The sequence below is a fragment of the Orcinus orca genome, chromosome 11 (genome assembly GCF_937001465.1).
Source record: "Orcinus orca chromosome 11, mOrcOrc1.1, whole genome shotgun sequence".
NCBI lineage: Eukaryota > Metazoa > Chordata > Mammalia > Artiodactyla > Delphinidae > Orcinus > Orcinus orca.
Window position 1 is genome coordinate 64418011 of NC_064569.1, and position 27458 is coordinate 64445468.

The window sequence follows — 27458 nt, forward strand, 5'->3', positions numbered from 1 at the left end:
TATTTGAATTCATTTGAAATCTCACATACTTCTTATACCAGCAGTGTATAAGAATTCTTGTTTCTCCACATCCTTCTCAGCATTTAGTATTATCAGTCTTTTAAATTTTAGCCATTCTGGTGGATGTGTACTAACACCTTACTGTGATCTTAACTTGCATTTCTCTGATGAACGATACTGAATAAGTTTTTGTCATTTAATACCATTTGAATATTAATGGTGAACATTTATCACCATTTGAATATTTCCTTTTGTGATGTGCCTGATTGTGGATTTTTTCTTACTCATTTGTAGTTTAATACATACATACACACACATACACACCCCTGAATGTAAGCCCTATGTCAACTGTATGTGAGACAAATATCTTCCCATTTTGAAGCTTACTTCTCTTAATGCTATCTTTTGAGGGACAGAAATTCTTCATTTTAATGCACTCCAATTAATCAGTCTTGTCTTTTATGGTTAATGATTTTTGTGTCCTGTTTAAACATATTTTCCCTACCTGAAGTTTATAAAGATATCTTCATATGTTACCTTCTTCAATATCTATTATTATATATTTCACATTTAGATCTACAATCCATCTCAAATTGATCTTTGTGTATCGTGCAAAGTATAGGGTGTCAATTCTTTTTCCATATGGATAGGTTGGCTGAGTTCCGTTTATTTTCCATCAGAGTAAATAAGTCCTCTCACCTTTCTGTTCTTTTTTTAAATTTTTATTTTATATCAGAGTAGGGTTGATTAACAATGTTTGTTAGTTTCAGGTGTACAGCAAAGAGATTCAGTTATATATATATACATGTATCTATTCTTTTTCAAATTCTTTTCCCATTTAGGTTTTTATACAGTATTGAGCAGAGTTCCCTGTGCTGTACAGTAGGGTCCTTGTCGATGACCTATTTTAAATATAGCAGTGTGTACATGTCAATCCCAAACTCCCAATCTGTCCCTCCCCTCTCACCTTTTTGTTCTTAAAGATTAACCTGGCTATATCTGGCCTTTTTCATTTATATATCAGATTGTCATTTTTGACACACACACACACACACACACACACACACACAACTAGGATTTTGGTTCAGCTTGTGTTGAATCTGTGATTGGTTTGGAATTAACTTCTTTATAATAGAAAATCTTCCAAACCATGAGCATGGTATTGTATATCCCTTCACTTATTTAGCTCAGAGGTTCTCTGAAACCCTTACAGGAAGTCTGGCAAGGTTAATACTCTCATTCTCTCACAAGTGTATGGTGGAATTTTTCAAAAGCTAAATATGTGAAATCACAACAGACTATGTGCAGAAATAGTTACGAGAATCCATTTATCATCTATTAAGCAAGACATTAAAATCTGCAGGGGCTTCCCTGGTGGCGCAGTGGTTGAGAGTCCACCTGCCGATGCAGGGGACAAGGGTTCGTGCTCCGGTCTGGGAGGATCCCACCTGCCGCGGAGCGGCTGGGCCCGTGAGCCATGGCCGCTGAGCCTGCGCTCCGCACCGGGAGAGGCCGCAACAGTGAGAGGCCCGCGTACCGCAAACAAAAAAAAAATCTGCAAAATGTAAAACAATGCCCTTCTTAAATTTTTTGACTTGAAAAATGCTTATCTTTCATAAACATGTTATTTACATTGGCATATGAGTTATTATTTTTAAATTAATAAAATTTTAAAGATTTTTGAGCTTTACTTTCTAATTTGTTAAATACTGGAAGACAGCCAACATAAACAAAAAAGGTCTTTGGGTTCTTCACTATTTTTTTACATTAAAATAATAATAGACAAAAAATAATAATAAACAAAATTTTTAATATTATTTTATTAAGTTAATTAGATTCACAGGTAGTTGTAAGAAATAATAGAGATATTCCTTTGCAGTTTCTCTTAACGATAAAATTTTGTGATAACTGTATACAGTAATATTATATCCATGACATTGACATTGATATATAATCCATCTATCTTATTCAGATTTCCCCAGTTTTACTTGCCCTGTTGGTGCAGTCTGTTCTCAAGTTTTAAGAGTATAAAGGGGGCCTTGAAACAGAAAGGTTTGAGAACCGCTGATTTAAGATTTAACGTTTATTTATGCTTTTTCATTTTTATAGATTGTGCATTTATACAATCGATATTTGCTTCTTTATGAACTCACTTATTAATTCTACCTTTGTCTTCCTCATTTCCTCATAATACATTATTTAGAATGACAGAGTAGGTATGTTTGCTCAGAGGCACCCAACCCCACCAGCTACTGTTGATGACCTCAGATGATATATGAATAACCTAAGGTGGATCAATTGGTCCCTTTCCTGGGAATCTGGAATTAGAACTGAGAAGGAGATAATCTCTCTGGATATCTAGACCAGGTACAAATTCTGAAATTGTTGGTGCCCTTTTATTTTGCCTTCAGAACTGGGAAAACAAGAAATCTAGTTTGCTGTCAAAAAGAATAAAGTGGATTTGGTGGAAACAATGATGAGAAACTTAGAAGACTTCCCGGGTTGCATATACTTCCTGGCTCTAATTCATTCCAGAAGCCCAGATTCTGTAAGACATTTCTATAATCTTACAGTGAATTACTTTATTTAGGCTAGTTCCAATGGGCTTTTCTTACTTAAAACAAAGAATCCTAACTAACATGTGCAAGAGGTCCTTCTACCACTTTACTACTAGTGGCTCTCCTAATACCACGGCAAAGTATGTGGCTTTGAAAACTGGCTCCCTTTTTTTTTTCGAGAGGCTCAAAAGAAAATAGTTGAGCTGATGATTTGGGGGGTCTTAAGATATATGAAGAACTGCAACTGTGTGTATATAATTATGTATACATTTGTTAACAAATCTAGAAAAAGGACTGGAATATAGGTTTTCCTCAGTAGAAATAATTTTATTATACAAAGCCATTCCACTGGTGAGTAATCAAAAAAAGGCTGTAACTGGTAAGATCTGCCGAAACAGTAGACAAATCTCAAACTGTAGAACTAGACACAGTTCTGCAGATGTGATCTAACAGTGTAAAGGAACGGATTTTTTAAAAAATCTATACTAAATACTAATTTAGCTTTACACTGAATTAGTACATTTTAAAATGATTATACTGTTGTCAGACCCTGGGCTTCCTTTTAAACTTTCAAGCAACATTTTTCTCATGTTTGTCAAAGATGGTCTCTACCAACCTATAGCCATCAATATTTTAATGCAGAATTTTACATTAATATCCATTATCTTTTCATTTTACTGTTTAAAACCTACTACTTCACACTTTTTAGAGTTCTCTCTCAGCTTCTACAGTTTAATCTACTAAAATGTTGAATAAGATAGGGTCAAGAACAGAAGGACCACTACACTTTAGTCCTTCCTCTGGGTTGACACTGAGTGATTAATCAGTAGACTGACATGTATACAGTGGTTCACCCAGCGGTTAATCCATCCAATCCTGCTAATATTCATGTCAGATTTTTGTCATGTTAACCGCAAAGATCTAACAAGAGCCTGTCCAAGTGCTGTACTACAAAATCAAGCTACACTACGTTTGCAACATTTCCCTCATTTGAACTTACCAACCTTGTCAAAAAAGGAAGTAAAGATAGGTCAACACAAAACTTGTTTTCAGAAAACTCAAATGGGCATCTAGTGATCAACATAACCTCTTCTAAAACTATACGCTTAATAATGGATATTAGAATTCTGCTGGTTACAGTAGAAGACCATTTTTAACAAATGTACATGTAAATTAAGGGCTATGCCATCAGTTATTTCCTTCTTCCTAGTCTTGCTCCATTTCACAACTCTTAAAAGCCCTCTTTTCACTGTCTTCAAAAATATTTTCACAAAATTCACATAACTCTAAGCTTCACCATTCCTGATTCTATTCTTAGAGATTTGAGGCCATTTTTTCAATTCATTCTTAAAACAGATATTCATCATTAAATTCATCATTTTCATATTCATATAAAACAAGTCAAAAGAGCTCACTGTATAAAAATTGCTCTTCTATCTTTTAAAATCCCTTTATTCCTCAAAACTATCTGCTTTTTTGGAAATTATGCTTATCTTTTCTTGGTAGTCTACTTGCCAAAAGCTTCAAAATACATCCAACTAAACCCCTAATTCATTTTCTTACTTGTAAAACTCTCCCAAGGTGTACATCATAATGACAATCAATCTTTCCTTATGAAATAAAAGGTTCAGAGAAAAGACAGGCATAATATAGAAATAAATATTTAAAACACCAGCTTCCTTGAGTGGACAAAGACTAGCAAACTAACATTCATTATGTCAATGTCTCTATATTTAATCCTGAATACATTACTGGAAGTAGCCATTCAGGCATTTTTCTCCAGTTCAGATTCATCTTCATCACTTTTTTCTGCTTGTTGTAAAAGATTCAAAGATGACATAATCCAGAATATCCATAACCATTAATAGTTGGGGTTATTTCCCCAGATTTTTTTCTATGCAAACAACATTTCCCCCAAAATGGAATCACATCATACATACTGTCTTGCAACTAACTTTCTGACACTTAAGTGTAATTTAACAGGGAACAATTTATGTATCATCAGTCCATTTCACACATAAAACAAACATACACATAATCTCCCCCCACTCCCCAATAAGACTGGCTTTAAATGTCAAGGGTGGGTTAAAAAGCGGAAAAAATGCCACAGTAATTTTGAATTAAGGTTTAATATATATAGTAACCAGGCTCACCGCGCCACTCCCCACTCGCAGCCCCGTGCCTCGCTCCTCTCCGACATCAGCCCTACAGAGACGGAACGGTGCATCGAGTCTCTAATTGCTGTTTTCCAAAAGCATGCTGGAAGGGACAGTAACAACAGCAAACTCTCCAAGGCCAAGTTCCTTATCTTCATGAATACAGAGCTGGGTGCCTTCACAAAGAACCAGAAGTACCCTGGTGTCCTTGACCGCATGATGAAGAAACTGGACCTCAACTCTGATGGGCAGCTAGATTTCCAAGAATTTCTTAATCTTATTGGTGGCCTGGCCATAGCTTGCCATGACTCGTTTATTAAGTCTACCTCTTCCCAGAAGTAAATCGGAGGAGTCTTTGGGCCTGGCCTCCAGCTCCACTCCCTTTCCTTCAGCCTCCCAATTATCATCTACCCCTCACAGCCCACACATACCCTGAGCCCGGCGCACCCACCACCCCATGCAGGCCACTCCGGCTGGCAGTAATAAAAGCATATTGTTTTTTAAAGCACATACCGGAGAGTCAGTAAATTTGTGCAAGGGAGGGAGATGACTGGGAGGAATATAAATTAGATTGATGGAAACAGTTACCAGAAGTTGCAAAGTAAATAGTAAAAGTGCATCTTGGGTGTATACATAATCTTGATTAATGATACCAACATAATCATCTCTAAGTTTCTCAGACTGATGGAGAGACGTCACTTACTGTTCACTCATTAAATGTCTATACACCCCTACTACGGTACTGTCATAGGCTCTGAGGATACAGTCAGCAAGACAGACAAGGTCCTGCCTTCACTGAGGTTACCTTCTAGTGGGGGGAAAAACAACAAATGAATAAACAAACAAATAAAGAACTATGAGAGTACAAAAAAATATATAATAACCATTTCCTATTTCACTTAAGCTAAAACAAACCCAATGATGCTTGCTCAAGGTCAAAATAACCCACACAACCTTTTTATAGAACTGCTACTTTTCTCATTACCTGTGCAACTTTAAAAAAACATTAAAATATGCAAAAAAGTCACAAATACTCAAAGCAACTCTAGTAATATTTTGAGCAAAAAAGAAAAAATATATCAATGTATAAGTTTTTTAGTTAAAGCTAATATTTTACCTTTATTTTCCCTGAAAACACAGCTTACTAAATTTAGAAACCGAAAAAAGTTAGAGGATTTTTTTTTTTTTTGGTTGCACTGTGCGGCTTGCAGGAGCTTAGTTCCCCGACCACAGATCAAACCCGTGCCCACCACAATGGAAGCCCAGAGTCCTAACCACTGGACCACCAAGGAATTGCCAGAGACTGTTGAATGAATTCTTTTTTTTTTTTACCCGGGCCTCTCACTGTTGTGGCCTCTCCCGTTGCGGAGCACAGGCTCCGGACACGCAGGCTCAGCGGCCATGGCTCATGGGCCTAGCTGCTCTGCGGCATGTGGGATCTTCCCGGACCGGGGCACGAACCCGTGTCCCCTGCATCGGCATGCAGACTCTCAACCACTGCACCACCAGGGAAGCCCTGAATGAATTCTTTAACTGTACAATTCTTAGCAAAATCCAACATGCTCTGAGAAATGTACTCTCACCTCTCATTTTAACCTATGACCTTATTTTCACAGAGCATTATTTCAGGCAATGAAAGACTTTTAGATTGTTACAGCTACCACTCCTTTATTGCTCTCCAACAGTTCTGTGCTCTACCTCTCCACATCCCCATATCCCTAAAAAGACACACTCTGCCCTCCTCCACAATATCATAAAAATAAATCTGATCTTACTTAAAAGTTCTTAATTAATTCTTCTGAAGTGAAAGGCAGAGGAAATCAAACACAAAACTTTGCATGTATTTTTGGACAGTTCACCAAAGCCCTAAAAACTCTAATCATGAATCCTTATCCTGTGGTTTTCCTGTAGCCTAGTAAATTCTTTTCTATTTGGTATTCAAATAGATCTAAGAAAACAGGCTAACTCCAAGACAAAACACCCTCCAAACAAGATTTTTATATATTATTTATAAGTAGGCCACCTCTCCTCAATATCCTATATGTCCTTTAGCATACTTCACAGTTGATTGTAATTTCTTGCTTACTGCCTGTCTCCCCCAATAGCATTCAAATATACTCTGCTCCTGACCTATACAGTAAGCACAAAGTATTTACTGAATGAACACATCCTGTGAAAAGCACTCCATTCACCTAGTCATCCAAACTGGAAACCAAGCGCACCCACAACTTTGCCTCTATTCCTTCACTTCAAACCCCTTCCAATTCCTACCAATTCTATTTCTTAAATATGTCCTGAGTTCATCTACTATTTACCAACTTCACCTCCACTAAGCTAGTTCGTCTCTCTTAGACTCCTCAAGTTCCTGAACTAGCCTCCCTGCCTCCAGTCTTGTCCTCTTTTCAGTTGCATTCTCCACGCTGCAGTCAAAGTGATTTTTCTTAAAGAGAAAATTTGTCTCATTTAACTTGATTAAAATCCTTCAACACTTCTATACACCTCCAGCTCTTTGCACATACTGTTCCCTCTCTCTGAAATAGTTTCCAATACCCTTCCCTCCCTTACAACTTTGGCTAACTTTTATTCATCACGCAGCAGCTTAAATAATAACTTTCTCCAGGAAGACTTCCCCTTCCCCAAATCAAGGTGAGATGTGCCTTCATCAACTTCCACACCACTTTGTACTATAACCATTACATATCATTACACATAACTGACATAAATGTATAATTTCCTTATGTTTATCTATATACCCTAATACACTGCAAGCTGTGTTAGGGCAGGGACAATGACTGGCTGTCTTCTTTGTCATCATAACTACAGAGATGAATACCAAGCCTCTGCCAGTGCCTCAATTTTTTGTGGTGAACACTGATAAATACCTAATTTCATTCTTTAAAAATACAATAGCCTATTGTAAATTAATTCACACATTACATAATAACCCATTCCAAGTATATAATTAAAAGGTTTTGGTATATCCAGAGTTGTGCAACCATCACCACAATTAATTTTGTAACATTTTTATCAACCTAAAAAGAAATGCTATACCAATTAGCAGTCACTCCCCATTTCCCCTCAATACCTCCAGCCCTTGGCAACCATTAATCTATCTTCTGTCTCTATAGACTTAGCTATTCTGAACATTTCATATAAATGGAATCCTACAATATGTGGTCTTTTGTGACTGGTGTCTTTCACGTAGCATAATGTATTTAAGATTCATCTATGTTGCACCAAGTATCAGTACTTAGTTTCTTTTTATTGCCAAATAACATTCCACTGATTTCCATAACAAAACATACATTTATTCATCAGCACATTTTGTGTTGTTCCCACTTTCTGGCTATTTTGATAATGATGCTATAAACATTAACATACACGTTTTTGTGTGGGCATGTGTTTTCAGTTCTCTTGAGTATACACCTAGGAGGAGGACTGCTAGGTTATACGGCAACTCTATGTTTAACCTTTTGAGGAACTGCCAGACTGTTTTGAAAGTGGTTGAAAATGGTTGCACCACTTTACATTACCACCAGCAGTGTATGAGGGATGGAATTTCTCCATACCCTAATCAACACTTGTTATTATCTGTTGTTTTTATTATAGCCATTCCATTAGGTGTGAAGTAGTACCTCATTACGGTTTTGATTTGCACTTTCCTGATGGCTAAGCAATTTTACTCTAAACTCCATGAAGGTAGCGTTGATATCTCTTTTGTTTAAAAGCATATCCCCCCCAGTACTTAATAGTGTATGACACAAAGTAGGCCTTTAATTCTGTTAAGTGAATATATAAAAAAGTAGTATGGGTTTGGGAGTATTTCTTTTTCAGGTGTGCATGATAGGAGTTATTGACTGTATATTGGAAGCGGAAGGAGTAAACACAAGAAGACCCTGAGATTGTAGTTTAGTAAGTGGAAGACTGACGACATCAAAAATAAGATGTAGATTATACAAAAAGGAGAACAGATCATATAAAAAGAGAACAGTTGAAACTCTAAGAATGAATGATATGGAAAAGAAAAAATAGAGACACAGAGAACTTTGGAACATTCTTCTTTAAGAAAGAAACAGATCAGAAAAAGAAATTGAACAGGAGAATTCAGAAGACAAACAGGAGGGAACAGAGTCATGAAAGGCTCAAGACATCTCTTAAGTTCCTGTAACTTAAACATAGCTTTCTCAGGGATGTCTACCCTGACATTCTAGGTTAAGTCCTCCTAGTAAAAAATTTTATCTTACCCTAGATCTATTCTAACACCCACTGCCACCTCCTCTAGATTACACACTACATGCACACAGGGACCTTATGCCAGGCATATGATAAATAATGATTTATATATTTGTTCATGAATGAGTTAATCACTAATTGAAACAAATAATAGCAACATTTACCTGCAAATACAAATATTGTTTAATATTTCAAACAACTTACAAATTTTCTTAACACACAGAGTAAAACAGATTTTTCTATGGGTGCCTCAGAGAAGGGAGATGACATCATCACATTATGAATGTAACACGTGTGTCAGCCGGAGTACTTTCAAGGTTAGTCTTCTATATTAAATATACTAGAGACTTTACTGAAAATATCTTTTGCATAACAAGCATTAAAACAGCATGTTATCATGTTATATTGGGCAAAACATATAAAATTGCAGGTGAAATCTCTAAGATAAACAATCTGAACAATACAATATCATGAGTAAGCAAAGATATACATAGTGTAATATCCACCAATCATGAGAAATTGAAAATATACTAAATATTCATCATCAGACAACTGGGAAAATAAATTTTAGGATGTACACACGTACTCACACATGTACACACAAACTCACACAGCGGACCCAATATTCATTAACACAGTAATATTTCTAAAAATGTGTAATTTAGAAAGTAGGTTATAAACCAGAAAATTAAATATAAACTCACTTTTAGAAAATTATATATTGGATAGAGATGGATAAAGAGAGTCTATTAAAGTTTTAAATGGGGCTAGCTAGCTCCATGCCTGAAAATCTGAATAGCATTTATTTTCTTTTTTTATATTTTTCTATCATGCTTTAGTTACTTAAATAATTATTCTTCTTCAATTTCTGTTTGGGATAAAATACAAATAGAACAATAAACAAACTTGAAAGTAAGCCATGTTTAAAATTGAAAAGGAGGGCTTCCCTGGTGGCGCAGTGGTTGAGAGTCCGCCTGCCGATGCAGGGGACGCGGGTTCGTGCCCCGGTCCGGGAGGATCCCACGTGCCGCGGAGCGGCTGGGCCCGTGAGCCATGGCCGCTGAGCCTGCACGTCCGGAGCCTGTGCTCCACAACGGGAGAGGCCGCAGCAGTGAGAGGCCCGCGTACCGCAAAATAAAAAAAAATAAAAAATAAAAATAAATTAAAAAGGAGATGGTGAAGACAAAAAGCAAGAATAGAAGGCACTGAAGGCCTAATAATTACTTGAGGCATTTTCATGTATACCACATTGAGAAAATCAGAAATTTAAAGACATTTTAGTGTTTTTTTTTTAAAGATGGCTAAAAGTTAAATAGCAATAGACAGTTTAAAAGGGAAAAAATTTGAATATTAGGCAAAATTTTTATGCAGATCATTCCATGTACTTGGAAAGGATATAAACTGTTGAACATGTCATCTGTTCTAATCTTTTAATAAAAACTGTACAAATTAACTTATCTTTGAGAAAAACAATAGCTCTTAATGAAATACGGTGTCATGATCTGGCAACAGCAGCATCAAAATCTTTCGTGGAAAACACAAAAAAAGACCATGGTTCAATTCACAAGCTATATAAGCTGTTGACTTGTTTCACGCAAAATTCAGAACACAAACGAAGAGTGCACTAAGTTAATCATAAAGAAATTCTGAAGCATACTCTCAAGTCCAAGCAATGTAAAAAGAGTTGACTAAAATCCAAGCTAGACTCTTTATAATCATGTTCCAATTAAGAAAAAGCTTTTTAGAAAATATCATTTAATCACTGATAGTATTTATTAACCATGATTACCCAGCATCTACTATTTTCACCCGACATGTCTCCAGTGACTATCATTTTCAAAATTTACAAACTTTCCTGAAAGAAAAAAAACAATAGCACAAACTCAACTCAACACAGAGGATATTCAAAAGAACCTGCTGGAACTGAAGCTCCGACAGAAAAGTTCCAGAAATGTTCCAAGGAAAAGTACAAATATTGGATTAATATTTAGAACCATCTAAAATATAATTTTGAAGGCTAATAAAATGTATACACTTTAGTTTGTTTACTACAAAGTAAAGGTAATTGATGTGTGTATGTGTGTTTTAACAGTTAATCCAGGAAAATATACTTTCCCATGTGGTTAACTTCTAAACGGTATCAAGTCACAAAATTTCTCCAAGTAGTCAAGAAAATGGTACAAACTTTCTACAACCTTATGATTTTTTTCCTTAGGAAACATGTTAAATATGTAAAACATGCATTTTCAGTTCATATGAGTTAATAATCAAATTAAAGTAACGCTTTTTAGTCACTGAAGCTCTCCCTGCAGAATATCTCACTCAGTGCACATAACGCATTTAAATAGATTACTGAAAAGGTGACAGCTGAGGAATGCCTTCATTTCTTTCCATGGTTTCTACTGAATGTCATTTCAGAAATGCCTATATAACACATGACAATGTGGAATGTCTCCACCCATGAAAGAGCATTCAAGTCAAGCAAGCACACTTAGGGCAGTAACACAGAGCTCAACTTTGTCTTTTTATGGTTAGCCAGCATAACAATGAAAAGCTAAACAACCAAAATACTAACAAGGTCAGAAAAATAGTGACATACAGGGATCCATAGTGAAAGTGTTATTTAGGAAAAAAATATGATTAAGATCATTAGAAAATATGAATTAGCTTCTAATGACATATGCTAGGGATTCCTCTTCTAAGCCAATACTGGATGATTTGTTTAAAGAAATTCATTTTTAAAGTATGTTACATAAACTGAGCAAAATGCTACTTGTATTGGTAATCAGGAACACATTCCATTTCAAAAAAAAATCTAAGATCCTGCTAAATTTTGACTGTAATAATGGTTACCTTTACATTATAATTATTATAAAGTAAGTTATTGGTATACACTTTTTAATTAGAACATTTTAATGTTTGCTGGTTGTTATATTTACCCAAACTGTCATCATTTTATTCTCTATGAACTCTGCTCTTCACAAGATTAGTTTACATTGTGCTCATTTTTTAAAAAATCAACAAACATCTACTGTGCACCTGCTAAAATAAAACGCAGATACCAAAGGGGATTTAAAGAAAAATGAATCAAAGTCCCCCACTTGAAGGAATTCACTACTCTGTCTGGAGATAAGATATACTAACAATAGCAGGTAGTGTGTAAGTGCCAAACTTAGGGTTTAAATAGTAAGTGAAAGAATTACTGTGCACCCCCGTGGTCAAGCAAGTCCACACTTTATGCTTTGAGCTGTGTCTTAATACAAATAAGCTGAGAAATGCATTCCAGAGAAAGATTACATATGCAGAGGCTTATGGAAATATAAATATGAAACCAGTGGTTCCTCAAGAAATCTTTCACCAATCTCCTGAATCTCTTCAGGTAAATTCTTTTTCCACTTCTTACTGAGTGATCAGGGACCAGGCACTTTCATCCTGATGATATGGCCTGCCACCACCTGCACTCTCTCATATCCTACCAAATGGAGAACATAGGGAATAAAGTTTTGAAATCTGCTCACCCTTAACTACTCTACTTCATGGAAGAGCATCAAGAACATCTGTTGTCAATACAGCAATAATCTTATAGACTAATATATGAGGCTCCACTGTCCTTTATTTGGATACTATATCCTTTTCTTCTTGTTAAAGTATTCTTTCTTTTATGAAATGATGATGGTAGAAGGTTACCAAGTTGTTTGTTTTTAACGCCCTAACATGACAACATAAAAATTAGGTTCTCCTCTTTTAGTCATCATAATTAAAACAAAGAACAAAAAACAGAAACCATTTCATTGGTCCATGAAATGTACAATTCTGGGAACCAATGATTTCATAGGCAACAAGTAAATCACATTTCAGATGGTGCTCTCACTTACTACCACTAAGAAAAAAAATTCTATTGCCTTTTCTAAGGTGACTTGAAATATAATTTGGCTAAATTCTGCAAAATGATTTAAGGAATGGAATATTCTTATGACTTGGATATTCCTACTAACAAAAGGCTTCCAATTAAAATCCAACATGATAAATATTAAAAAGTTTGTTTTACTAATTCAGAATTTAAATTTAATTCAGGTAACTTTACTAGCATTTCATGTAATGTCTCAAGTCCTAATTATAAATAATAATAATCATTGTACAGAAAGTAAATTTCAGAAGATTAAGCTAAATGGTGGTGACAAGCTGGAGCTTGCTTGCTTGCTTGCCTTCCTTCTTTCACTATCAGTGATATGAGTTTACCTATAATTTATATCTTTTCATTGAAAAAGTTAAAGTCTGTGAATGTATAAAGCATTTACTGTAAATGAGTATGTAAAAATGCCTAAAGCATTAATATAAATTGTTATTAAGATAAAGAAAAATGAAGATGTTTAAAGACTAAGTAAACCCTGTCCTTAAAAAAAGAGTTCTGTTGCTGTTGTAACTTCCTTTGTAACTACCGAAAGCACCTGATCAAATATTATGCACATAATGGTCAGTCAAAAGTAACCTTGGGGGGCTTCCCTGGTGGCGCAGTGGTTGAGAGTCTGCCTGCCGATGCAGGGGACACGGGTTCGTGCCCCGGTCTGGGAGGATCCCACAGGCCGCGGAGCCTGCACATCCGGAGCCTGTGCTCCGCAACGCGAGAGGCCACAACAGTGAGAGGCCCGCGTACCGCAAAAAAAAAAAAAAAAAAAATCCTGGCAGTTCCTAAAGTTTAGGACAGATTTAGAGATTAATTTAAATATGGCATTACTGCATTTCAATTACCATAGAAAGCTCTTAAAAGTTTTGACTAGCCAAACAACAGCAGATGAAGAATATAATTAGATCTATGTGTATGTGTTTCATTTGATTCTCTACTGATTAACATGGAAGAACTTCCAACTACTAATCATCAACCATAATTACTGGAAGATTTAAGAATACTTTCTTCTTCAGACTTAAAAGACATGTAGCATAGTGTTAAATTTGGGCTCTGGAATCACATAAACCTGTGTCAGAATCCAGCTCTGCCACTTATTATCTTGGTAACACTGAGCAAGAAAAAAGGGACACTGTGAGAATTAAATGAGATATTGGTTATAAAACTATCTAACATAATGTTTCACATGTAGCAAATCCTCAGCAAATGTTCACCAGCCAATTCCTTTCTTCAATATAACACTGGGATAAGGCATGGCTACTACATATCCAACCCTTATTTAGAAGAAACTCAAAAATGACTGTTGGAGGTCTTCGACCTTTCAAAGAGATATACCAAAATGCCAATACTCCATTTGCCAACCCCTGTGGAACCTCACAAACTTTCAAAAGAAAAGTGGGATGAAAATCATCATTTTTGGCAGGCAGAAAGGCAAAGAAAATAGCAACTTGGGGAAGTGTCAAGAAGTAACATGTTACAGCAGTAACAAAATAATGTTCTATATTTTGCCTCCCTCCAAAGGTTTCTAAATAGTTATATTTTTTAAATTATCTAACTAGACAGTTTTTAAAGTACAAATCTTATGTGAACAGTATTGTAAAATGTGATAACAAACATAATGAAAAAAATTTTTCCTCTATTCCATCTAATGTTTCTACCTGGCTATACTAGAAAGTGCTCAGTCACAGCTTGCAATCACACTGTAGCTGAAGTACATGAAAGATGGTCTTGGTTATGACACTTCAAAGTCAGACCACAAAACTGTTGCCAGGAAGCACAGAGGTATCAACTGCAGAGAAGGCATTATAACAACAGCACTGTGGGCACTGGTGCCCTACCAGAATACCCCATTCATGGCTAGTGAGGGGCCAGTTTGGGGTTAGAAATTTTGTTTAGGTTTGTTCTGTTTGTTTGTTTTTTATGGTTAGGATGATTTCAATAAAAAGTTTGAAGAGCCATCAGCCATTTAAATAAGATTATGTAGAGAAAATAACTTATACTGTATATTTTTTAAACAGAGGTTTTAATATTAGTTATAAGGTATCCAACAGATTCTTCCAAGATCTTAATATCCTCCACCAAAAAAAAAAAAAAGGAAACAATTATAAACTCTACATTCAGTTTTAAAGAGATTTCTCATATACAGCAATTACACTATTCTCTAACAAGAGACTCAATATCAGCTGCTTCCAGTCTCTTTTCCTTTTGGTTGGAAAACACTTTAAGTAGCCCCATTAGAATACTTTTTAAAAGAGAGTTACATTTCAGATTATGATTCAGTGAAAATGGCTTGGCTGAGAAGATTAAGCACTTGAGAAAAAACTCAACAAAAGTATTCCTTTTACTGACAAGAGGGGAGTCACATATTCCTCAAAGAAGCTTCAAATGGCTCCCTCAGAAGTAGATAAAATTTGTATTTTAAGAGCAAAGGGATGTAATATTAAACTTACCTGCAAGTCTGTATCTATTGAAAATCAAAAGGAAAACTTTATTTTAAAATTATAATAGCAAAGAACATGGATTTAATTCTACTCTCTGTATTCCTCTATAGGACCTAGTTCAGACCTTTATAAAGAAGGTAGCAAATTAACTGATGACTCGAGTGAATATTTTTCTCTCTCTTAATCAACAGTTAAACCAGTTCAGAATTTTTTTGTATTCTGTATTCCTCTATAGGACCTAGTTCAGACCTTTATAAAGAAGGTAGCAAATTAATTGATGACTCGAGTGAATATTTTTCTATCTCTTAATCAATAGTTAAACTGGTTCAGAATTTTTTTAATGGGAAGGAGGTTAATATTAAAAATTTTTTTAAATCTCAAGACATTAAAAATATCTGCACAGAAGATCCACAACAAGTTCTACCATGTGCAAGAACTGTACTCTAAGTAGCTGGGTGTGAATGTTTTAATGATTTATCTTACAACATACAAATGACTATAAAACTTCCTATCTATGATACGAGGTAAAAGATAAAATTCAATAAATCTTTAGTGAGCGCCTACTGTGTGCCAGGCTCTGGAAATACAAAAATATGGAAGATTGGGTCCTTAGAGTCAGCCAGGAAAGACAAACTTAAAAACACACACTACTCAGTAAGAAGCATTTTAACAGCAGCAAAGAGGCAAAATGTAAGGTAAAATGAGCACCCCAGAGGAGAGTCTCTCCAGTGACATAGTTATTATACAAATTCAAAGGACAGAAAGATCCTTTCTGGAGGACAACTGGGTTGAACCCTGAATAATGACCAAGATTTTGATTGGCAAAGAGGGAGGGAGTATATTCTAGTGGTGGAAAAAGCAAGGCCATAGGCATGGAAGTAAAAAGAGTAAAGGATATAACACAGTGGGGATATATCAGGTCTAACCTAAATGGTGAAACACTTTAAATCTGAATTTATGGAGAGGAGTGACATGACTGAAATGATATTGTTAAAAGATTAATGTGATAGCAGTATGAATGCTAGACTGGACCAGGGAGAGAAGAGGAAGGGAAAGCAATTAGGCTATTACTTTACTCTAGGGATAAAAATAATAAAGGTATGACCTAGATTGATAATAAGAGTAGCAAGAAAAAGAATTGATGTGAAGGCAGTTATGAAGACTGAGTGTCTATATGTAGACAAGGGGATGAGTAAACAATAATTAAAATGTTTAAAGCTTAATCTAGAGATTAATGACATCATTATCAGAAACAGGCATCGATGAGAAGAATAGATTTGGCGAAGAAAGAAAAATATTCATTTCGGGTTGAATTTAAAGAAATTCCTGATATTGATGTAAATAAACAGTTGCTATTCTACCGCAAAGGGGGTGGACCTCTATTTACTACATCACTACTTGAAGATATATTTTTAAATATAAAATCACAATATATTGAATAATATTTTACTTTAAATCAACAGTTCGTCATCAGTAGAAAAATGGAAATGAGGGATTGGAGCTCTGCAGCAATGTGAGAACTGGAAACTGACTTGGAAGTCACAGGCACAGAGGAAGCAGATAAGATTTTAAGGTAAAATCAAAAGGCTACACTCACAACTGCTGGAAGAAATCTCAGTCCTGTATTTTATGCACACCAGTATCAGTAAGCATCAGCAATAAAGCATTCTATAGAAAACTATTATTACTCTCCTAAAACCTTTATAAAGTATACTGAAATAAAGATACAGATCATATAGTATTAAGACTCTACCAGGTAGCTCTTAAATCAGAGCTGATTATTGCCCACTGATAAAAATGAAATTCTACTCTACCTCAGTTCTAGAAAATCAGAAGTTTATAACGTAACTTCAGTACTATTTTCTAGCTACTGGAGGGGGTTAGGGGAAGGGAGGTTATTCTAGAGACCAAGATAGGAAATTTGACTAGAAACACTGCTTTTTCTCCTATATGAATGACCTATTTTTACACACACACAAAAAAGGAAACTATCTTTCGTAACTTCTAATGAGAAAGAACATTCAACTAATTAAAGAAACTTTTAAATATAACCTGTTTATATTAAAATGGAAGTAAAATATTAGATTAAGAAGAGGATTTGTGGGTTGTAAAGTTCCTAAAACTCTTCTCCTGACAGTGACATTTAAGACACTCCATCCAACTTCCCTGGCGGCCCAGTGGTTAAGACTTTGCCTTCCAATGCAAGGGGTGCGGGTTTGATCCTCGGTCGGGGAGCTAGGATCCCACATGCCTTGTGGCCAACCCCCCCCCCCAAAACCCACAAAAACATAAAACAGAAGCAATACTGTAACAAATTCAATAAAGACTTAAAAAAAAAAGGTCCACATTAAAAAAATCTTTAAAAAAGAAAAAAAAAGACACTTGATCAAAACCAAAAATGGAAATGAATATTCCAAAAGACTAACCAATAATTAATCTGGTAAAAACATTCTGGTTATTCTATGAGCTTTCAAGAGGTTAAATTAAAAAAAATTATTCAAGGGCTATTAAACAAATCAACGGGTCAATTTTGGTTTTATAATTTAAGTATTTAAAGCAATCAGTATTCAAGAGATTTTTAAGGTTAAAATTTTTTGATTCTTTTTTTAAAAAGTTTTATCACCTTTCACTATCTGTTGTTCTGAATTTGCCGAAAGCGAACTCCTTGTTCTCTGTCACAATGGCAAAAAAGTACAAGAGTCAATAAACGAGAAAAGAGGGTGGAGAAAACATAATAAAAATTTTAATGGTTGATATTTTAAAGACCTTGGCTTCACTGAGTTAAGGAATGTGCAAATAAATTACAAAAAGAAATTATGCAAATGATTATGCATAAACTTGGCAACTTCTGCTTAAGTGTTTGTCAGCTAAAACAAAATATCTAATAAAGACAACACCTAAATAATGCCAAACTAACCACTGAATTCAGTTAATCAGGAAGACTTTGATAAGTCTGATAATTCTTGCAACATGTCCAAATTTAGAGGAGGAAAAAAAAAAACCTCTAAGAAGCCTGTTAGATGTATTTTCTCTTTCTACCTAAGCCAGTAAGAATATAAATATTAGAAGTTTTCTCTTCCTCCAAGCCAATATAATTGGGTTCCTCAACAACTGTAATAACTTTACATTTCTATATGACAACTTTAATAAAACATACTGATATAAACCATTATGCAACCTTATCCTGACCTCAAGCATACAATAATCTGTCTTTCTGAATCAATTCCATACTAAACCATGTAAATTACACTTGAAAGAAATTTGAAGAGTCATCCTACATAATTACATTATCATTTCTAATGCTGAAAGTTTCTTTCATTTCAACACCATGTTTTTAGAATCTAGAGTTATGCTACAGCTTAAAATAAACCTCAGCCAAATAAAAAGTTTGTTATACATTAGAGACTCTAAATTAATGGAACAGATAAAGAGCTAAAGACCATGCTATATTTTTACTGGGTGCCACACGCTAAATTCCAGATTTGTCCTGCAATTTGTCAGTCATTACAGTTCATCCAGTCAACTTTGTAAACAAAGGCTATAAGCCAAGTTTGATATGAGAATTCAATTAAATAAAATTTAAAACAGTCATCATTCACTAAACAGGAAGGAGTAAAAGGAAAAACGCCACCACACACCTCTTTTAAAAAAGCAGCAATATGCATGAAATATGAAACCATAAGTTTCAACCTCCCAAACAAGTTTTTGTCACAGCATTAATCAACATCTTCCACATATAACATCTTCCACATATAACCAAGGCAACTTTGAGTTAGTTTACAAGTCTTTTCATTGTAAGGGGAAGCTATTGCTGTTAAGTCGTTTTCTAGTAATTCCAAGTTGTCCACTAATAAAATGGAAAGAGTTTATGTTTTGACACCTACTACCATCACTGAAAAATTGCTTTTTAAGAAGAACTCTAAGTGGTTGTGTTGCTTTTGGCCTGTTAAAGGCAAAGCAACATTATCTCCGGATTGCCAATAGTTTCTCCTTATTTGGCTAACATTGAGAGATCCCAATCAGACTACTATAAAACTTTAACATGCACAAAGCATCCATTTTGAGAAAAGTTCGTGAACAGCTTTCTTTTTTCCCACCCCCCAAAAGAAAAATGAGAGCTTGGTAACCGGCTCTGAAAAGAGTGCCTCGTATTTATTCTTCTCTTTTTAACCCCAATGCACACCCCTGGACCTGGGGCCAAAGGATCTCTGACACTGCGGCAAACGCTACTCCGAGTTAGAGGCTCTTTCGTACGTTCCGGCCCCGCGGTGGGCAAGCCCTTTAGAACGCTTCCTCACGCTACCCACTTTCACCCTCTCCCCTTCAGCCGGTGCAGATCAGCTAAATTACAGTTTCCCCCTCCCCAGTGACCAAGAGTAATAAAGGAGAAAACAGGAAACCGTCTGCTCAGGGCACTCGGCTTAGGGCGCTTGATTACTATTATCATCATTTATAATCAAGTCCTAAAAACTACAATAAATCCAACGCCCTCCTAACAAGCCAAAGACGTCCCTCTACCCAAGTGTCCCCAGTGCCTCTTGTTCGTAGTTTTCTTCAGCATCCGCCGTCCTCCGACTCTGACATCACTGACATCGGGGGCCCAGGCACAACTCCACCACACCGCTCCCCATCTCGACCCCAAATCCCAGACACACGTCCACAAATGGCCCTGGGGCCCCAAGCGGACCACAGTCCTTTTCCCCCTCTGCCCCGGAAATCTCCTGGTTCCCTTACTCCACCACCAACTGGTCTGAAGGGGGCCCCAAGCCTAGGGCCCTCCCTCTACCAGTTCTCTCCCTCCCTCCTTCGCGGGAAGCCGCCCCCTCACCCCGCGGCAGGGAGTCTCCCGCCGCCCCCAGCCTCAGGAGACCAAGAGCCGAGGGGAGGCCCAGGCGGGAGGCTAACGAGGACCCGCAGGGTCAGGAGAGCGGCGGCGGGGCGCACAGACCTGGTGCAGGGCAGTGAGTCCGTCCACATTGGCGTAATTGATATCAGCGCCGCGGTGCAGCAGCTTGAGGACCTCGTCCGTGTCGCCGCTGGAGCAAGCAGCCAGGAAGACGGCGCCATCATCGAACTTCACCTTGGTCTTCTGGCGCTTCACCACGGGAGGCTCGAGGTCCGTCTCGGAGCCGATCCAGCGCTTCAGCTGCTCGTTCCGCTTCTGCTTCGCGTCCGCCATCTTCATCCCCTCTCCTGCCGCCGGGTCTTCTTATCGCGAGGGGGGGAAAGGGGAGGCGGAGAGGGAAGAGAGGGGAGGCAGGGGGTGTGTGACTGTTTCTATGAGTGCTGGCCAGAAGAGGGCTGGGAACCGGGAGGAGACGCTCGAGACTTCCAGTATCCCACAGAGCACTGGGGCGGCGCGCCCGGCCGAACGGACCTCCCTTCCTACTTCAGAAGCCCTCCCGCCCCCCGCCCGGCCACCCGTCACCGGCGGCCAATCTAACGTAACTTCGCGAGATCCGGGCAGGGAGGCGCCCTTCGGACAGTGCGCATGCGCCATGGGCCTGTGCCCGCCCCAGGAAGAGCGCTCCCGCGAGCCGCGGCGGGGGAGGCTAGGCCACCGGAGGGAAGCGGGTGTGGTCCAGGCCGCCTGGGCAGCGGGGGCTGGGACCAACCTGGAAGGGCGGAGACAGGGAAGGAAGGTTGTCCTGCCCCGCTGAGGGCTCCTGGGGTTCCGCAGGCCAACAGTCGGGTTGTATGGCGGCTCTTCGGGGCAGACTTGCCTCCAGGGCTGTCTCAGCTCTGCCGAGTGGTTTGCTCAGGGCGGAGGATTTTCCTATTGGCTGCGTTATTTGAATAGAATGGAGGATAGATAGGTCGTGAATTAAGCGCTAGTGATTTCCCTTTCTGAGGAACTCAGATGAATTTGCTAAGAACCTTTTAAAAGCAGGGTCTGTGTGTACAGCCGAGGGATTTGTTGGTAGTTACGCCAGATCTCAGCCCAAGGTGACCGCCTTGTGACAAGGGTTGACCTGCAGTAATTGCAGTGGCTTTCTGCCAGCCTCCACTGTAGAAACGTCTTTCATCTTATGCTTATTTTTTCTTGCTTTGTTGTGTTTGTGTTTGTTGTTTGTTTGTTTGTTTTCTCTCGCTCGTATTTTGGGTCCTCTTTCCCTTCTTTCAATGCTTTAATCCTGTCTGCTACTACCCCGGAGTTTAGCTCTGCCTTGTTACTGGTCCTGACCTTTTAAGGGATTTCTGGTTCCTGCTCCATCGCTTTCTAGGGGTGGATAAAGACCCAGCTGCTTCTAGAGTTCAAAAGGAATGTTAATACCACGCAATGGATTTAACCGGTATTTTGTGAATACTTACTATGAGCCAGTCATGGTTCCAGGTACTGGCGATACAATGACGATTACGACATATTTAAACCACCTTTTGAGATCACATGTTCAGAATACTTCATAATTTATCATAATTATAAAAAAGGCTTTTGAACTTTGTCACGTATGACACCGAGCGCGCGCGAGCGATTTGAAACAAATACTAACGTCTTTTGAGCCATCTATTTGTAATCTTCACCAACTGATATTTTTCTAAACAATACAATATTCTCATCCACTATTTTCTAGAACATTTAGCGCCAAAATAAGAGAAGTCACAAAAGGTTAGCATTGAATGGAACTTGAGGGATCATCTGTACTGAGTCTCCAAAGAACTAATGGACTTACCTAATTTTTCTCAGCAGCAGGATTAGTATTCCTTCAGAAATATTACGCACCTGTAGTGAGTTAAGCATTGTTCTAGATGCTGCAGATACAGCAGTGAAGAATTAAGCTTCTCTTATTTTCCAGTAGACTACATTACAGCTTATCATATTGAGAAATAAAAAATGGGTAAAATGTGATTAGGAAACCACCTGCCTGTAAGACCAAATTTTCTGAATAGCAATTACTAGGATAGTAATAGAACCCAGGTGTGGTTAAAAATATTTCCTCTAAAAATATTGTAGAAATAGAAAGTGAGTGTAACATGCCTAAAATGCACCAATCAGAGCTTTGAATAATGACAGTGTTAGGTGCTGGAGAACTCTTAGCACTAAAATACAAAATTCCTATTCACTTAAAAAACTCCAGAATACAGTTCTTAAAATAAAAGAAAGGAATTTGAAGATTGCCTTGTCAGCTCTTCTATCTACCTAGAAAAACTGACAGCTTATCTTTACTATTTCCCAAGAATGTTATGGTCTATTTGGTAGCTCTTAAAAGTGCCTTGGAATATAGATTGATATCTCAAGTTTTGATTTGGGCAAGAGTTTGGTAGGAAGTATGTTATTTCTGATTCAAGCACTTACTTTAGGATGTAAAATTAATAAAACAGTAGTTTATTAATAAATTGTTAAGTATCATTTCCCAAAGGCTACCAGACAAAAACAAAACAAAATAAAAACCCACCAGGGCTGTTAATATATGCAAATTTCACTGAGGTTAGCTTTCCTTCTCCAGATCTAAGGGTCACGGAGTTCTGTGTTAATCTCATTGCAAGTGCTGTTAAACTGCCACCTGTTTGCCTTTTTAAGGAGAATTTTTTTTAATGTTTTGAATTAATGATACTGAAGACCTACCACTAACTCCAGAAAAGGCAAAACTTATTGTTTAAAAAACAACACAAAGCCAGTCACTTCATAATACCTTAATAGCAGAATGAACTTAAAAATTTATCTAAGCAGAAAAAGAAATTGAAGAAATGCAAATATTTTCATTTCTTAATGCCCTCTGAGTAGATAAGGGTGTCAAGATACTGTTCAGCTCTTTTAATGCAAATTAAGCCTTAAAATAGAAGTGCAAATTACACTGTATTAATTTGCTAAATGTTTTCCTTTGCTGCAGCAAATCATTAATCAGTTGGGGTCTTTAGTTATTACATGCAGGAGATTTTCACAAGAGGATCTGTACACATCTTTTTCAAAACTTAAGTACATTACAGATATCCCCTACTAACCATTAATTTACTTGTTAATTATCAATTTGAAGACATTTTTAGTAAATCATAAAATTTAAATCTTCACACTTGCACACACACACAAAGCTTAGAATTTTTTCTGTGTTCTCTGATGTACCATCATCTAAAGAGTGTAGCATAATATGTTATTATGCTCCCAGTCAAGTTTATTATTAGCAAAATAACTAGAGAATGTAATAATATAGGATGCTTCAACATCTGGAAGGAGAGTTTAGGTGCATGAGCTCCATCTTGGAACACTAGCATTTAGTTGAAGGATTCATTCAAATGTCCTTAAACTGAAATTCTGAAAAAAGCTTCTAAATTCCTCCAGAGACTAGAATGCAAAAAAAGGACAGAGTAGGATATTAGTGAGAATAAACATGTGCAGTGATAACAGACACAACATCACTGGTAAAGACTATGCTCAGTTTTGGCAGGTGGGAATAATATGAGCCTCATGTGGTTGTTTTAAGATTAAATGAATAATATATATTAGAAAGAAAAAAAATGAGATTTTGTTTTCTTGTATTTGCCTCTTTTCCTTCCCTCATTAAAGCTGATAGCAACTCAGCTTCCTTGCCTCAGGGGATGTTTGTGGCAAGGAAGAAAGCAGAAGTTGCTTTCAAAACACTTTCCTTCCTAGCTTGAAGTGACCACCCCCAAACATCTATTGAATAAGAATTTAGGGCTAGTAATCTGGTTGGAAGTAGTGTACCAGTTGGCTAGGAGTTTATTGAAGCTACACTTGCATGGTATTACAGATCAACACAAACAGGAACATTTTCTAAAATTGCTTGTATTCTCACTTTTTAAAAATGTTATTTCATAGTATCATGTAATATTATTTCTATTTAGGGTGGAGAAGGGGGAACCAAGCAAAGGGAATCTCCCAAGCCATTTTTGGGCACTTCTGTGGAAAAGAAGGATTTCACTGAGAATAAAACGTGATGCATAGGCTAAAAGGATGAGAAAGAAGTCGGTGGGCCTCTAGAGCAGTGGGGATTTGCTCCCTGATCTCTGGAAGTGTCCCTAGAATGTGACAAGATCTCAGAATGAATGGCTTAATGCTGCATAGAGAGGCTGGAACCTAAGCATTGGAACTCCCACTAGCCAAACATAGGTGTGCCCCAGACTTGGTCTATACTATGGTCTGAATGTTTATGTCCCCTCAAAATTCGTATGTTGAAATCCTAATCCCCAAGGTGATGGTATTAGGAGATAGGGCTTTGGGGAGCTAGTTATGTCACATTAGTACCCTTGGCCCCTTCCACCATGTAGCGTCACAGTGAAAGGACTACCATCTATGAACCAGGAAGCAAGCTCTCATCAGAAACTAAATCTGGCTGTGCCTTTGATCTTAAGACTTCCCCGCCTCCAGAACTGTGAGAAATAAACGTTTGTTGTTTATAAAGCTGCAAGTTTATGGTATTTTGTTTTAGCAGCCCAAATGAACTAAGACAACCGAAATGCAGCAGATTGATAGACCAGAGGTTGATGGGTCAATACATATTGATTAACATCTATTATTTGTCAATCATCATTCTAGGTTCTAGGCATATAGGAATGAATAAAACAAATAAAGTGCCTGCCTTCAATAAACTTACATTCTAGTGGGGAGGGACAAAAAATGAACACATTTTAAACGAATAAATAAATTCAGATACGGCTAAGTGTAGTGAGGAAAAAAATTAGGAAGAGAGAAGGTAAAAATTGTCTAAAGTTACTGGCAGTTAGGCAGATGTGGGGTAGGGAAGAAAAGTTTACTCTGATTAGTTAACCAGGAAAGTTCTGAGCTGAGGGGGTGTCCAGGTTTTGTTGTGCCTGACATTTATGCAATTTGGGGATTCCTCTTTAAGGAAAAGGATATAAAATTACACTCAGTTAAGTGTAGGGCCTTGGAAGGGACCCATTGAAGTTAGAAGCCCTGAAGTTTTGCAGTAAATCTGCCTCCAGCTGGAACTTAAATGTCGGGAAGCCACCTGAAGGGATCATGCAGGCTAGGACAGATGTTCCAGCATTAACTAGTGTGTACACATGGCTGTAGCACTGTGTAGTATGACCTCAGAAACTTGACACACACCCCGGTGGAGGTTAAAGACCACCAAGAATGACTGTTATAGAATTCCCTACTGGTCAGGAGTTTAGGTTGAGATTAAGTTATTTATAGAAAATTAGGCCAGATGAGGACTCTTTAAGTGAGATTCATTCCCAATACATAAATAGTCAGCTTTATTTATGTATTATAGCTGACATTGCATATAGCTGACATGTAGTTCATTTTCTATTGGTGCCATAAGAAATGACCACAAATGTAACACCTTATAACAATAACTATTCATTATCTCACAGTTCTGTAAGTCAGAAGTGCAGGTGGGCTCAGTTGGGTTCTATGCTCAGGAGGCCAAAAACCAGGTATCAGCTGGGCTGGGCTCTTAGCTGGAGGCTCTGGGGAGCTCATTTAAGTTGTAGTTGCAGGACTGATGTTCCCACTTCCTTGCTAGTGGTGGACTGGGAATCACTCTCAGCTCCTAGCGACCTCTTTCTGTTTCTTACACGTGGCCCCCCTCCATCTTCAAAGCCAGCCACAGTGTGTCAAATCCTTCTCATGCTCTGCTTCCTCTCTTTGACTTCCCCTTCTGCCATCAACCTGAGAGAGGTATCTGTTTTTAAAAGTTGCTGAAATTAGATAATCTCCCTATTTTAAGGTCAACTGACCATATAAAATAACCTGATCATAATATCCTATTTACAGGTTCCAGGGATTAAATCAAGGACATCTCTGAGGGATGGTTTTAGAAATCTTGCCTGACACAGGGCTCAATAAATAATAGTTTCTTACCATCTTACATTTCAAAGAACATTTCTTAATCACCTACTGTAATCCAAGAACTAAGAAAATGAATGACATTATCCTTTAGGTTAAGGAGTTTACACTTTAGTAGAGGAAACTGGTATTGAAATAGGTAATTTAAATACAATGATAAGAGCTAATACTTTTACAGAATTTACGAAGGGCCCATTCCTATTATAAGCACTGAATGAATATATTACTGTACAGGGTAAAGAAAGGGATACAAATAAAGGGAAGGATACAGTTAAAGCAGTGTATACTGTTAAAGGACAGAAGAGTGTACTTTGGGTTGGGGGTGGGGGCTGAGGGGAGGGACAGATAGGCACAGCCTATCAGGGAGATCTTTGAGAAGGAGTGATACATGAACTCATCCTCAAGGAAGAGTAGGAACTAGCCAGGCATGAACATGATGTGTGTGTGAAGGGGAGTGGGAATCTTGTATGTATAAAGGCAGAAAGAGGGACAGTTACATAGTATCAGAGCACAAAACATCAAGAAAGTCATAGCAGGATCCAAAACTGGAGAAATAATAATTTTATAATGGAAGGTCTTAGATACAAAGAAGTGGGGCATATTTATCATTAAATGATGGGGATGAATAGGAACACAGAATTGTTCAGAGTAGCTCAGACAGCCCTAGATAAAATGTGAAGAAAGCTTAATTTATCTTTGAAAATTTCTCTCCTCCCCATTTATCCTGTGACTCATTCTTGCTATTAGCAGATGTAATCCATCATTGGCATAAACTGAGAATTAAGATCTTAGCTAATAAGGCTTAAAATATGACCCGTCTATCTCATTTTAAAAGAAAATTCTCAAAGACTGAAAAATCATCAGGGCAATGACAAGCCACCAAAGCCCTCATATGTTTAGGCCAGAATGGGCAACACCTTTTCCATTTGAAAGGCTAGTTTAAATGGCAGCTGGTGTTGTAGAGGGAAGCTAATGGGATGATGAGGACTGTGTGTCCTGCTGTTTTCTTCCTCTGCTCATTTGTCCATTCTGATAGCGTCTTGGAGCATTAGGCGTATCCTACTGGGTTATCCCCAATTATGCTTCAGTCAAAGGGTTTGGCTAGACTAAATGACCTCACAGTTCCTTGGAATTTACAGAGAAAATTTATTTCTACTCCACCATCACAACTTAAATATAACAAATAAATGAAAACTTGGAATACCACTATTAAGATGATGGAGACTCGTGGTTAAAAATTAATACTAAAAATTGGGGAGAAATTAGATATAAAATAATACATAGATAACTAGTTAACTTATTCTAAGTTAAATATATATATACACACACACATGCATACACAGTATAGTAGATGTCTGTTTTTTAATTTCACCTATCTGGCATGCCTTCCCTCTTCTA

General features: G+C 37.3%; 2 protein-coding genes across 7 annotated transcripts in view; one reads left to right on the top strand and one right to left on the bottom strand.

Annotated features, from left to right (window-relative positions):
• Positions 1 to 20743, bottom strand: part of PPP1R12A (protein phosphatase 1 regulatory subunit 12A) — a 151563-nt gene extending 130820 nt beyond the window's left edge. For 3 of the 6 annotated variants that reach the window (XM_004271585.4, XM_049694980.1, XM_049694979.1), the window contains exon 1: positions 20241 to 20743. In XM_004271585.4, coding sequence (XP_004271633.1) covers positions 20241 to 20477 — 237 coding nt within the window. In that variant the 5' untranslated portion in view covers positions 20478 to 20743. The remainder of the gene's footprint in view (positions 1 to 20240) is intronic. The other 3 variants (XM_004271583.4, XM_049694978.1, XM_049694981.1) reach the window with 2 other exon arrangements.
• Positions 2640 to 5056, top strand: LOC105748083 (protein S100-A11-like). The gene is made up of 2 exons (XM_033431257.2): positions 2640 to 2698; positions 4684 to 5056. Exons 1-2 carry the CDS (start codon positions 2640 to 2642, stop codon positions 5054 to 5056), a joined length of 432 nt encoding a protein of 143 aa, XP_033287148.2.
• Positions 20744 to 27458: the final 6715 nt, after the last annotated feature.